This window comes from Cololabis saira, chromosome 15 (assembly GCF_033807715.1).
Source record: "Cololabis saira isolate AMF1-May2022 chromosome 15, fColSai1.1, whole genome shotgun sequence".
In the NCBI taxonomy this organism is placed as follows: Eukaryota; Metazoa; Chordata; class Actinopteri; order Beloniformes; family Belonidae; genus Cololabis; species Cololabis saira.
Window position 1 is genome coordinate 30,722,353 of NC_084601.1, and position 14,270 is coordinate 30,736,622.

Consider the following 14,270-nt stretch of genomic DNA (forward strand, 5'->3'; position numbering starts at 1 on the left):
GGGAGCCAGGAGTCAATTGACGGGACTTATTTTATTTTAAATACTCTGTTTTTCAATAAAAATACTATTGAATGACTTGGAATCATATTAGGAACAATACATTTTTTGACCATGTTAATCTTTCTTATATATTGACATCTACTTCTCCATATGAACCTAAAATTAACTGGATTTATTGTTTCGTCATTCTTGTTGAGATGGGTGAGGAGAATGCTGGATAAATTAGTCTGGAAAGACTATCCACTTTTGATAATAAGCAATAATAATAAGATAAGATAAAATAGTCCTTTATTATTACTCCCTCAACGGGGAAACTCACGTAGCAGAAGTACACACACACACACACACACAGGGAAGGGGGTAAAACAGTAATATAAATAAGTAATACACATTAAAAAAAGAGTAATAATAATAATAATAATGTTATGGTTTTCTTTAGCTTCCTTCTAGGCACCCAGAGCTTTACAGAGATCATTATTCATTCACACACATTCTCCCCGGTGGTAGCTCCGTCTGTAGCCGCAGCTGCCCGACAGACTGACGGGAGCGTGGCTGCCATATCGCGCCAAACGGCCCCTCCGACCACCACAAACATTCATACACACTCATACACATTCACACGATGTTATAATCTCCTACATCATCCAATATTGTCCTGTAAAAGTGTTCGTTTTTCTAATCTGCTACCGCTGCTGCTGCTACTACTTCTGCTACTTAATATAAGTAGCTTTTCCAACTGTTGCTCTGCTTACTGCCCCCTATCGGTCACCATCGGTATGACAGGCTCTACTCGGGTGTTACGCGACGTACGCAGTGGAGCATGAACAGACACAAAGCAGGCTACGCAGGCTACGCAGGTTACGTGCGTAGAGTATATCTCCGGCTTAACACTACGCCGCCAGGGTCTCTCTCCGTTGAGATATACCTGTGATGAAAATTACAGGCCTCTTATCTTTTTAAGTGGGAGAACTTGCACAACTGGTGTCTGACTAAATACTCTTTTGCCCCACTGTAATTTAGAAAGACATTTTGGTAGCGGGTTGGGATTATTCAGGTGCCTGTTAACACAGTACCAAGGAGGATATCTTGGTGGATTTATACAACCTTTTTAGAGTTGATCATTCTATAGTAAGGGAGATTATTCACAAATGGAAAACATTCAAAGCAGTTTGCTACCCATGATTAATTGTAGACATAATAAACAGCAGTAAACGCCACATTGACTACCTATAGGACAAGCCGCCGTGTGGCCGCCATCTTGGACCGGTCAGCAGCTCCATTAACTCACCTGTTTAAAAGGAATAAAAGTGACCACAATCGATGTTCCAGTGCTTTTTCTTTGCTATAAATGTCAACGGTAAGCTTAGTTACATGGAAATGGCATATTTTCATAGTTTCCACACAGATTTCTAATATTTTGTGTATGTGTCTGTTGAAAAAAATCGATTTTCTGATTCTAAATCGATTCTCATATTGATTCCTAAAAATCGATTTGTGTGTCTAAAGATTGATTTTTTTTAATTATTTTTTTTGATTGTTAATTAAATGTTTTCATCATTACATTTTCACCCGGTGAACTTTAATCCCAGTAGTCACGTCATTTAATTAAGCATTCGCGCGGTGTGAAACTAGCGGACAATGGACATGGCGTCGAAGAGTAGCTGCAGCATTAACAAAGCGCTAGTTTTTGAAACTTCTGAAAGAATTAAACATTTGCGTAAAAGTTTTCTTTCAAGAACCACGTGAGGAGAGCGCCTCGTACTGTAATACAAAATTAGTATTCCACCTATTACAGACATCGCCGTTAAAGTACATGATCGTCAGCCTCTTTGTATAACGTTTATGCTTTTAACTCTTAAGTGATCCTCGCACGTATCCTTTACTCATACACTCACACCCCCCCGACCGTGCACAACCAGTGTTCAGTGCTTTGGATATTTCAGCTTAAATTTCAAAAAGTTATATTAGTTCAATGAAGTTCATATTATCTATATTTACTGTAGCTTGTTTGGTTTCTTCTGTTATCGGACGCACGGTTTGTCATGATATGCCTGAAAAATGCTGGGTGCTTCATGGCAAGCTGTGTCTGGTGACAGAATGAATTAGACAAGCTAAAATGATTTGTTTACTGCATGAGCTGTGGCAATTACTTTTCTTTTTTTTTGCACTATAAATGGAAATTGAAAGGCCTATTTGAGTTATTTATTTCTTAGTTATTTATTTCATACAAATATTGGTATTTCTTTTGTTTATGCCCAAAAGAGGAATGTTTTGTTGGACACCAGAATAACTAGTGCCATGTTTTTGCATGTAAATATGTTTTAAAAGTATAAAAACATTAACATTTTCAGTTATGATCGCACAAATTGTTTATATTTCATTACTTTATATACTGTCTTGGCATACATTTGCATAAAATGCTGAAAACCAAATTCTCTGAAAAACACTGAAAATTGAAAAAATAAAAAACGGAATGTGGGGAAAAAATAAAACCGATTCCATACGGCGCTACCTCCGTTTGCTTTTGCTTATCAGCATTCTGGGAGGTGATTGGTTCTTACAGCATCATTAGCTGCCAATACTTGCTGTTGAATCTCAATATAATACTAGTATTATGTTGCATAACTACAGTCATATAATTCATGCAACAGCTCAAAAAACACTGCGGGTTGTGTAAATCATACTACAGAAAACGTTTCACCTTATTGAGGAATTCTTTTATAAAAATGAACTGATTTGTGTACTTTTCTTGCACTTCTAGTAATGTCGACTGTTGTTTTTAACTCCATAATGTCCCATGCAGGTCTATCTATTACTGTTACTGTATAAAGGTTACGAATTGTGCTGCAGGTAAAGCGTAAGTTACTCCTGTAAGAGTCACCGACTGTTCCTGGGAAGCAATAGGCTGCTTTTTCGGATATGACACTGACGCGTTCAGCCCCCCATCAGATTAATGGAAAGCACTTGGTTTGTTGAACAGCGGTCTGGTTGTGTAGATCGTTAACTGTTTATCCTCCCGCACAGGAAACGGATGGAGCAGATGAAAAGTCCATGGAGGGCACTTCAGAACCAGGACCGTTTATGGAGGTCGAACAGGTGGAGCCTGCATGTGGATCTTCCCCTCAACCTTCTGGGGAGCAAGAGGTGGATAATACTGATGCTGCAGAAACAATGGAAAGTAAAGAAACAAAATGTGAAGAACCTGATGCTGATGTGGTCACGCCACACGGGTCCCCTTCAAAGTCTGTTCCTGCAGACGAGACACTCAGGATGATTCGGGTTTACAGCTACGAGTCGGAGACCGGAAAAAAGGATCCTGAGGTCAAAACCGAGGAGGAGTTTGAAGTAAAAGAGGAAAACACGGAGGACCAGGAAAAGAGTCCAGAGGACACGGACACGTCGTCTGATAACAAGGACGATGTAAAGAAAGGTGACGTGGACCTGGCTGAGAACACTAAAGAGGACGGCGGCCTGGAGCAGAACCAGTCGCCTGGCTTGAAGTTGAAGATCTCTACGGTGGATGACCTTGATGAGATGATGGACATCGGTACCGTTGATCAAGTCGAGCAGGAAGCTCAGATGAAGGAGGAAGAGGATACCTTGAATATGGAGTGCAGCCATTCCCCCGTTGACTCCAACAGAGGTACAGTAAAAAACACACCTTTTCTGACTCGCATGGCCCGTTGGCCGGGCCTTTACCTGTAGGGTCAGTCCAGGCTCAGTCCACATGAGCCACGTGGGTCTGAAAGTGGTTGAACAAGCACAATTTCACTGCTGTTGCTGTTGTGTGACGTCTTAAAACAACATGACAAAAATCATCCGAGGTAATAAATGAACTCTGGAAAGTTGTTTTTAAGATTTTTGACTTCAGAACACAAGAACAGCACAAATAGTGTTTTCTGTAGCCTGGTGCAGGATGTAAAGATGCCACACTGAGTGGAAGTTAGGGCACCGTTTTTTCCGCAATATAAGGCACTCAAAATACTTTTGTGGTACCCTAGGCTCAAAAATCTGTCTAAACTTTTTAGTGACTTTGGTAGTGACGAAGCCGCTCCGCTTGATTGATGTCGGACCGTTCAGACACATTAAAGTCGGTCCTTGGTTGGATACGGGTTGCAACGTCAGACATCGTTAGATAACTAATTATGTATCGCTGCAAGCAAACATCATCCAACATCTAGTCCACGTTACCTTTCTGTAATTAGACGCCAAAGTTTATACAGTTATAATCAAACTAACTTCAGGTGTCCGCCATCGCTGCCAGCGATGAACCAATCGAAGAACATGACGCTTACTTCCTCCACTTTTTATTTGTGGAAGACGAATTATTTAAAATGTGAGTTTATTTTTCTGTTTTAGTTACAACTGAACGATATTCTGAGGAGTTGTGAATAAGTTGAATAAAGTTCGACTTACTTCACTGTTTAGTTTTGCTTCATATGTTTTATCATGCGCCTTATACCGGTGCGCCTGATGGTCCACAAAATACGGTAAAGGACACTGCTGAATGGGTAACGGCACGACTTGTAGGACTAAAGTTAGGGTTAGTTTACTTAAATGAGCGAAGGAGGAGGGGCGGGATTCTGCATGTACAGACCATTTCGTTAACAGGTTAGATGGATATTTTTGAAACTTCTTCAAGTAAGTTTTCTTTTCTCTTTGATGGTCCATCACCGTCTTTATTGAGAAGAAACGTTGTGTATCAGAAGCTTCGTGTTCACCAGTCAATCTAACACGTTTATGTCAGAGCTTATTGTTAAACTTAAACTTTTTTTTACCACACTTTAAATTCCTGGGTTTTATTTCACCATTTCAGTGCGGGAGGACAAGGACTCCGGGGACGAGGAAGTGGACGTGAAACCCACGACGTCGGATTTGATGCAGTCCGGCTCGTCTCCGTCGCCTGAATCCCGGATGAACGCAGGTAGGTGATCATTGGAGATGTGGGATGAAGGTAACAAGTCTTTGATTGTGGGGAAAAAAAACAATAACTGGAGTGGAAAAGTGGAAAATTCAGGGGCCTCATTTATAAAAGAGTGCGTAGGATTCATACTAAAAGTGTACGTGCGCTCAAAAGCCAAAAATGGCGTGCGCACAAAAAAATCCTGATTTATAAAACCGTGTGCACGCACATCTGCACTTAATGTTCTCTTTATAAATCACAGTCCAGCTGGAAGGTTGCGCAGGTGAATTCGCCTCATATCCCGCCCTCTACACGCCCTTTTTCTACCATGAATGGTCAATGCAAAGTACTTTATGACTGTTTTTGCATATAAATTAGCTTACTGATCAATGGTGTTTTACACTCAAAAATCATGGCAGGGAAGACCAGAAAGCGAAATTTCACGGAGACCGAGATCGAGAGGCTTTTGGATGAGGTGGACGCCAGGAAAAGGACATTATTTGGTGGTCCCAGTAGTGGCATCACGAACAAAAAGAAATCGAGCGAATGGAAGCTCGTCGTCGCTGCTGTAAACACCGTGAGTGCCACGGACAGATCTTTGAGAGAAATAAAAAAGAAGTGGTCCGATCTGAAGGTGGAGTCCAAGAGGAGAGTGGCCCGGCACCGTCAGAGCGCGTCTGCGACAGGTCTGCGCCAGTTCACACCCAAGCCCACACCGCTGGACATCAAAATAGCCTCAATCATTGGGATGGCCAGCGTGTTTGGTGTAGTGTCGGAGAGGGAAGAAGACACTGATTTGGCGGAGACCACAGAGGAGAGCAGTAAGTACAGTTTTATCTGTTTTAATAATGTACATTTGAACAACAACTTGGGAAAAGGCACATTGGACTTATTTTCTATGTCCTCAGTCACTCTGCAGTTGGAAGCGGTGGGTGACGAGGAGGTTCCCGGCACGGCGTGTCCTGGCACCGTGGCTGCAGGCCTGGCTGTCCCCAACACCAGCAGCACCAGCAGCACCAGCAGCACCAGAGCGTCCCAAACGGATGGCGCACCTGGAAGTGGCCGTGTCCTGCCTGACGCTGTGCTTCAAACACAGAGCGACACGATCAGTGCTATTAACGACGTAAAAAATGAACTGCAACAAATGCGTGCAGTGATGAACACCATGTGTGACGTAATGTCTGATATTGCCTGCTCCATTAAAGAACTTGTGAAGAAAATGTAACATACTTGTCTTCTTACAAACGCTGCATGACACTTTCACGGAGCCTTACTCCCTGTTGATATTCTTCATGTCGGGGTGGTGGCTGTGGGTCGGGGTCCTCCTGCCGTGGGGGAGGGAGGCCAGGTGGCAGTGGAATGGCATTCCTCAGTGCCACGTTGTGCAGAACAACACACGCCCTGATCATTTTACACACTTTTGTTGGGTGATAAAGAAGCATTCCCCCCGAAGGGCTGGGCGATATATCGAGATTTTAATATATATCGATATATTTTCAAACGCGATATGGTACGAGACAATATCGTTTATATCGATTATTAATTTTTTTTTATTTTATTTTTTTTTTTGGATATAGCTTATTTTGTGACAAATTGACTTGAATGTTTTATTTGAGATTTGTACAAATGTTTTGTTATTTGCACAACTGTCAACCTCAGTGGAAAAGTCTGCCTGTTACTGTCTACATTGTATTAATTGCACAGTGTATTTGAATTTAATTGTTATGCAGGAAAGGGATATTTGTTTTATTTTATTCAAGAAGCATTTTTATTCTATATGAGCAGTTTATTTTTATTTCATTTGTTTTATACATTTTGATATTGTGCAGAACTCTGTTAATAAAGGAACCTGTGTTACATTTGGCACGAGGCTTTGACTTAAAACTGACTGTTTTTTTTAAGGGTTTGCCTCAGAAAAAAATGAAGCTAACAGAGATGCTATGCTATAATGCTTTGGGGGAAACCCCAATTATGGCACAGAAAAAATATCGATATATATCGAGTATCGCCATTCAGCTAGAAAATATCAAGATATGACTTTTGGTCCATATCGCCCAGCCCTACCCCCCGAGCCATCTAAACACCTCCACCTGCTTTTTAGAAGGCCGGTGGCTCGCTCCACGATGGAGCGCCCACGAGCATGGGTGACATTATAGCGCACCTCTTCTGCACTCTGCGGGTTTGTGAATGGGGTGAGGAACCATCGCCTCGGGGTAGCCACTGTCACCTGAAAGGTATAACATAAGAGCAATTATAAGTCAGGCTTTAGTTAGAATTTCTACAATGGTTTACTTACCAAGGAGCCAGCCATCACGCGCAGCCCCTGCCTGCAGTCTGTTTCCTACACTGCTGTGCGTCAGGATGAATGAGTCATGTGTCGAGCCAGGCCACCGTGCCACTAAATTTGTCAGAACCATGTTTGAGGCACAAATGACTTGTACATTTAGTGAATGCGAATTTATACGGTTCACACAGACAAATTCATTTCTGCTCGGAGCACTTATATCAATGTGAGTGCAGTCAGGGTTGGTAGAGGATGGCAATGCCCAGGACTGTTGGGTAGGAGCACTGGGTGATAAAACCGGGATAAAAATATTTATAAAATAAAAAAATGTGAGTGCAGTCAATAGCACCGATTCCATTTGGGGAAACCTGCCAGTGCTGCAAATTGCCTTTTTAATGTTGGCCTGTTCACCCACAGTGTGGAAACCAGATGTATCGACTGGTCATTTTAATAATGCCATCCAAAACTGCTGGCATTATAGTGCTCAGTGACGGCTGTGATATCCCAGACCTAAAGACAGAATTTAGATATTATCCTCAAAGGAACTTTAGGCAGAACATGTAACATTATTTATTGTTAATCAAACACTTACCTGTCGGCTAATTCCCGCTGGAAAGAGCCAGTTGCCAGAAAACCAAGAGTGATCAGCACCTGTATGCACCGGGATGGCGCGATTCCGGCAGGTCGGTCTAACACTGGACCCAGTTCAGCACAGATCCTAGTGCATTGCTCCAGGGAATTAAAATCGGCTTATTAGCCAGTCATCATCATGGGCCAGGAAATCTTCATGGTCCCTAAATACTCTCTCCATCCTGATCCTGCCATTTACGTGATCCTCAAGCAGTGCCAGCGCATCCATTGTGCAGCATTACGCACGGCTGTCATCACGCAATTTATATTCTTACTCAGCAATTAGACTGGTTGTTACACACTTTGTCACGATAAATAATCAATCTGGTGCTATTCACCACTCCATACCATTTGAAGATGGAAGTATGATATGTGGACGTAGTACCTACTGCAAATACCTGCATAATGGCTCACTTACGGAATACATAGATCAATAACACTGCCGGCTTGAGTGTACATGGATCTATAAGTCTATGTGATGACATTAAAAGTATGACATGAATCTGGCTTCATTTCACCACCTCGCCGTCTGCGTATCCAGTTCCCCGTATCTTCAAAATGTTTGTGCGCTAGGATCAAAGTTTGCGTAGAGATACGCACATTTTCCCGTTAAGTTTTTTTTTTTTTTTTTTTTACAAATCCCAACCTTTGCGTAGAAGGTGACGTGCGCATCTTTCAAGCCCTGTTTTGTGCGCACGCAAGCTTTATAAATGAGGCCCCTGGTATTGGCTGTAGAGTTTTACCAACGTGGACTTTGAGAAGAGCATTGGATCCAGTATTAGTTGTTTGTCACATTTCATGATTTTTTTTTTAAAATCCATTTTAAGCTTAACCCATCACATCCTGCAATTAAAACTCAAGATTTCACTCTAAAAAATCATCACTTGGAGCTTTAGATTGGAAAAAATGTTGTTTTGCATCTTCACTGTTCTCTTAAGAGGGTTTACTATAAATGCCTGTTTCTTGTTTATCTTTTTTTTTTTTTAGCATTTTACTCTTGTTGAATGGTTCATGTTGCTCATTTTCCTGTAGAAAGCCCGTCACCAACAGTAAACGGGATGAAAGTGGTCAAACTGACCATACCAAGGATAGAGGCTGTAAGTAGAAGATCATCTCCTCGAATCAAGGTATGTGTGCATTCTTCATTACTTCTTTTCATCTAGAAAACTTCTAGACTTTTCATCCGTTTATCTTAGCAGTTGAAATCTACATAAAATGATGAACAGATTGTGGTTATGGAAGTCCGAATAGCATTTATTGTTTCTTTGTTTTCACGTTGAAGGAAAAGCTGAATGCTGCAACCCAGTCAGTCAAGTCGTCTCCTTCACCACCTCTGGCCACAGTGAAGGACGAGCCGGTGGATGAGGAGTACGACCAAGCGCTGATATCCTCATCCACCAGCGTGAAAGATGAGCCAACTAAGGTAGGGAAGCAACACAAGGCAGGGGTTCGTTTTTAAAGGTTGTATAGAGTTCTTGTGACATTGAAAAAGCCAGAAAAATTAGATTTAAAGATCTTTTTTAGTTGCAGATGTAAATGGCTGGACTTGTGAGAGCAGGAGGAAACTTTATCTGTTCTCTCTGGAGAAGTTTTAAGAAAAGAAAAGGTAATTTAATTTAAAACGGGGGATCAGATGAAGCATCCATCTACTTGAGCAAACCTAATAAAACTACATGGAGCCAGTGGGGGTAATTTAACTCTGATTTGTATAAAGTTAGCAGGACGGAGACCAAAAAGTACAGAAGATGATTAGGGCCACTGAAAACAAAAAAATTTAATTCTGAGATTAAAGCCAGAATTCAGACTTTCTGACATTTTTTGTTTTTTGTTTTTTTTTAATGAAAAAATAAAAGGAAAATTTGAATTCTGACTTTAATCTCAGAATCTGACTTTTTTCAGAAAACTGAAAAAAACTATTGAAGATTTTTTTTCTTCATTTCTAAAAAAAAACTTTGACTTTAATCTTAGAAATCTGAGATTTAGAAATGAAAAAAAATCCTTCCTATATTTTTTTTGTTTTAGGTTTCTTAAAAATGTCAGAATTCTCTGAGATTAAAGTGCGTATTCTGACTTTTTTTCTTTTCTTTTTTTCATATTTAAAAAAAAAAAAGGCGGGAATTCTGACTTTTTTAAGAAACCTAAAGCAAAAAAAAAATTCTCCCTAAATCAGGGGTCACCAATCCTGGTCCTCGGGGGCCGGTGTCCTGCATGTTTTACATGTTTCTCTGCTTCATTGCACCACGATACAAGTGACTGTGTCGTTAACAGAATTGTGCAGACCCCGATGACAAGCTGATGACGATGATTAATTAGAATCAGGTGTGTTAAAGCAGAGAAAACTCAATAACATGCAGGACACCAGCCCTCGAGGATCTGGATTGGTGACCCCTGCCTTAAATTCTCCCTAATTTTCGTTTTTTTTTTTTTTTTTTTTTGCTCTAAAGAAAAGTCAGAATTCTGACTTTAATCTCAAAATTCTTCTTCTTCTTCGGTGGCCCTAATTGTCTTCCGTAAAAAAAGCGTGAAGATGAGAGCTGCAAAGACAATAGCTCCACCAGAAAATCTTCATCATGTTTACTCTTTTTTTCTTTTTTTTCTTTACTCCAGTATTTCTCATGGAGGACTCCAGAAAGTCTGAACTCCAGTTGACCTCTGTTCCCTCTGTTTCTTTCCTCTCCAGGAGGACTTGAACATCGGATCGGTTTACTCGGTGTCTGCAACTTCAGAGGCGCAGTCCAGCTCCAACCAGTCATCGCTGCACATGTCTTGCTTCAACTGCAAGAAGAGCTTGCTGAAGGGGCAGACGGCTTTCCAGAGGAAGGGTTCCCCGGCCCTCTTCTGCTCCACCGCCTGCCTCACTTCATCCCTCTCCTCCGTCAAAGGAGCCGCCAAGGTCTGCCACAACTGCCAAAAGTAAGTTCAGCACTCTGAGGACTGTCAGTCGTGTCTGTGAGAACAAGTATCCGCTGGGTATGGCTGACTTTTGGACGTGGCGTCTTCATGTTTCCTCCCAGGTTGATATTTCGGCCCCAGGACGTCATTCTGTCTCCAGATGATAAGGGAGCCATGAAGGAGTTCTGCAGCCAGAGCTGCCTGACGACCTTTAACATAAAGAAGAGCACCTCCACCAAGACACCTTCTTCCGCAGCTGTAAAAACACCGCAGACCAAATCTATCTGCAGCATGTGCTCCAAATTGGGCATCGTAAGTCTGGCATATTTCCAATTCTGGGTCAATGATTCACCGGTTCATCAAGAGGTTAAGCAAGCATCATTTTACATTTCATTTTAAGTTGTAGGCAGCATATTCCAGGTTGACTTCAGTCTTGACAGGTTTGGTCCGATTACATCTTAGGAACTGTGTTGCTCAGTGCAGATATCAGATCGTTAATTTCCTTTCCAGTATATCTTCATTAATGTGAAGAACTCCAGGTTCTGAGAGAGGAAATTATAAGATTGAATTAAATAGTTTGGAGTTATTTGTTTGCAGCTCTATTTGAAGGTTTCTTCATGCATCTCTTGTCTTTAGTGGTAAAAATCAAAAGAGAACCAGAGGATCTGAGAAGTTCGATTCTCATTTGGGGAAAAAAGAACAACAATGAGGCAAATAGCGCTAATATGATAGGCGGTGTTTGTTAGTTAATTAGTTAGCTGCAGTATGACCGTATTTTGTGGACCATTGGGCGCACCGCATTATACGGCACTATATCAATGAACGAGTTTTTTTTCATACACAAGGAGGGAGCACTAGGTTTTAAGGTGCATGATGAAACATATACAGCGAAACAAAACAGTCTGGTAACTTTATTCAACTCGTTCACAATAACTCAGAATATCATTCAGTTGTAACTAAAACAGAAAAATAAACTCACATTTTAAATAATTCATCTTCCACAAATCCACCACAAAAAGTGGAGGAAGTAAGTGTCCTGTTCTCTGATTGGTTCATCGTTGCCAGCGATAGCGGACACCTGCAGTTAGTGTGAGGTTGAAACAATGTTGTATTCCAACATTTAGTTATAATTGATTATGATACAGATTTGAAAACTGGGTTTAATCTAAAAACCTGATGTCTAATTATAGGAAGGTAACTTGGAATAGATGTTGGATGATGGTTGCTTGCAGCGCTACATAATCAGTTATCTGACGTTGGCTGACGTTGCAACCCGTATCCAACCAAGGACCGACTTTAATGTGTCTGAACGGTCCGACATCAATCAATCAAGCGGCTTCGTCGCTACCAAAGTCACTAAAACATGTTGACAGATTTTTGAGGACAGTGTACCACATAAAAGTTTGAGATCAATAAGAACAACAACATTCATACATGAGGCGCACTGCCGATTTTTGAGAAAAATTAAGGATTTTAAGTACCTTTTCTTTTTTTATAGTAGAAAAATACGGTATTAGTCGAGGACATGCTAACGTTGCTGCTTGGTTGAGAATTACTGGCGTTGGTCCGGAGCGGATCAAAAACGCGACATCAATTGATTGTTTTTGCATGTTTGTAGTATTTCCTCCCTTTGACGAAATATCCACTTGGCAAGTATTGCAAGTAACCAGACTTTTGAGCGTTTGTATCGCTTGTGCGCCATGTTCACGCAACGTGCGTGATGACATAATTCGTGCCCACTGGAATCGGAAAGGGAGTGGTTGAACAAGCACAATTTCACTGCAAAATTTGCAAACGATTCCAAGGAATTGAAACACTGGGAACCGGTTCTCCATTCTCATCCCTACATACGTTTCCACAAACTAATGAAATCATATATAAATAAATAAACAGAACCAGCAGGTCACTTGTGTTTGGTCTTTCATGAAAGTGTGATGCGCTGCAGAACCTTGAATCAGTTGTAGCTGCAGAAAGCAGCTCTGCAGCTATTGAACCAGCTCCTTGGACATGTTCTTCAAATGATAAAACGAATGCTTCCAGCTCCGTTTGAGGCAGGACGCATCTGTTTAGACATTAATCAGCTTTAAGAACTTATGTAACATTAACAGCAAAGAAATTTCGACCTGCTGTGAAACGAAACTCCTTTTATCTCGTCTCTCAACAGAGTAAGCATGAGGTGATCCTGAGCGGCGCCGTCCACAACATGTGCAGCGACACTTGCTTCAACCGCTTCCGCTCAGTCAACAACCTGTCGATGGCCGGCTGCGCGAGCTGCGGCTCCTTCCGCCACAGTAAACCGCTCATGCTCAAGATGGAGGAGAGCAGCAAGACTCTGTGCAACAACGAGTGTTTGATCAGATTTAAAGAGGTAGGCACTCTCTGAGTCACTTCTCACTTTTTTGATTTTTTAATATTAGCTGATACCAAGTTCCGATCCGAAACAACAATTTGCTGAATTTATTGAAATATTTCCAAATTGAAAACGTTTCTGAAACGCTGATGAGCACGCTTCAAGCTTACATCAGCCAGGCTCCTTTGTAACTCCTTTGTCTCCATTTATGTGACATGATGTGATATCTCTTAATCTTTCTCTTCTGCTTCTATTCCTTCTCAGAAAAACAAGATGGCGCAGCCGTGCACGATGTGTCGTACCCCTCGTGCACTCGGGCAGATGGTGGACCATAAAAACAGCGACGACTCTGTGAATCTGTTCTGCAGCAACAGTTGTGTACTGGCGTACAAGGTCCAGACGGTCAGCTCCTCAGGTACTAGACGGGAGATTCGCTTTTTATTTTTCCTCCAAATCTAAGCATGTAAAACTCTGATAAGCTGAATTTTTCTATCCATCGATACGCCGCAGGCGCTCGGGTGAACTGCGACAGCTGTGGCAAAACGACGGTGCCGTCCTACCACCTGGCCATGTCGGACACCTCCATCAGGAACTTCTGCTCTCTGCCGTGTGTCATGCTTTTTCAGGTAACTACACCAATGAAATTAGATAGTTTAGACACTTAAGATTAATCATTTTAAAGTAAAATTTGAGGTCTGCACTTCACAACAAATCTGTCACCAAATCTTTAAAATCACTGGTCATATCGAGCAGCTGGAGTGCAGAAAAGAATGACTCGAACCGAGGAAGAATCAACTCAGCTGTGATCTTTGTTGCCCATGCCTTCACACCAATTCATCACCACAGGGGGCTTTAAACCTGCCACTTAACGGTCTGCCAGAACCATTTCCTAAGGGATGGGTGTCCACCTTCCATTACCCCTTTTAAAATACACACACCTATAAAACTCCTCAAACCATAATAAAACCCAAAATGACCAACCATATTTACAATATTAATCAAAAATACTCTGATACCAAGACACCTTTATCACCACCGAGTTCCCCCCCATTCTTCTTCTCCCTTGGTCTCTCCCGGAAGCTTAAATAACATTCAGACCCTGGGGGACACATTTTTGCTTGTGCACCCTGGAGAAGACAATACGTCCCAATTAATGCATAATACTACTGATATTTACTCAAAAGTGTGCCGAACTTAAATATACTTTTTGA

The 14,270-nt window shown here is 41.5% G+C and overlaps 1 protein-coding gene across 4 annotated transcripts in view; it reads left to right on the top strand.

Moving 5' to 3' along the window:
- The window catches only part of zmym4.1 (zinc finger MYM-type containing 4, tandem duplicate 1), a 59,454-nt gene that overhangs the window by 18,172 nt on the left and 27,012 nt on the right, over positions 1-14,270 (top strand). For all 4 annotated transcript variants that reach the window (XM_061741277.1, XM_061741278.1, XM_061741280.1 and 1 more), the window contains 9 exons: positions 3,025-3,643; positions 4,817-4,924; positions 8,850-8,944; positions 9,100-9,240; positions 10,498-10,730; positions 10,832-11,021; positions 12,874-13,077; positions 13,324-13,474; positions 13,570-13,685. In XM_061741277.1, the coding sequence (XP_061597261.1) occupies positions 3,025-3,643; positions 4,817-4,924; positions 8,850-8,944; positions 9,100-9,240; positions 10,498-10,730; positions 10,832-11,021; positions 12,874-13,077; positions 13,324-13,474; positions 13,570-13,685 (1,857 nt within the window). The remainder of the gene's footprint in view (positions 1-3,024; positions 3,644-4,816; positions 4,925-8,849; positions 8,945-9,099; positions 9,241-10,497; positions 10,731-10,831; positions 11,022-12,873; positions 13,078-13,323; positions 13,475-13,569; positions 13,686-14,270) is intronic.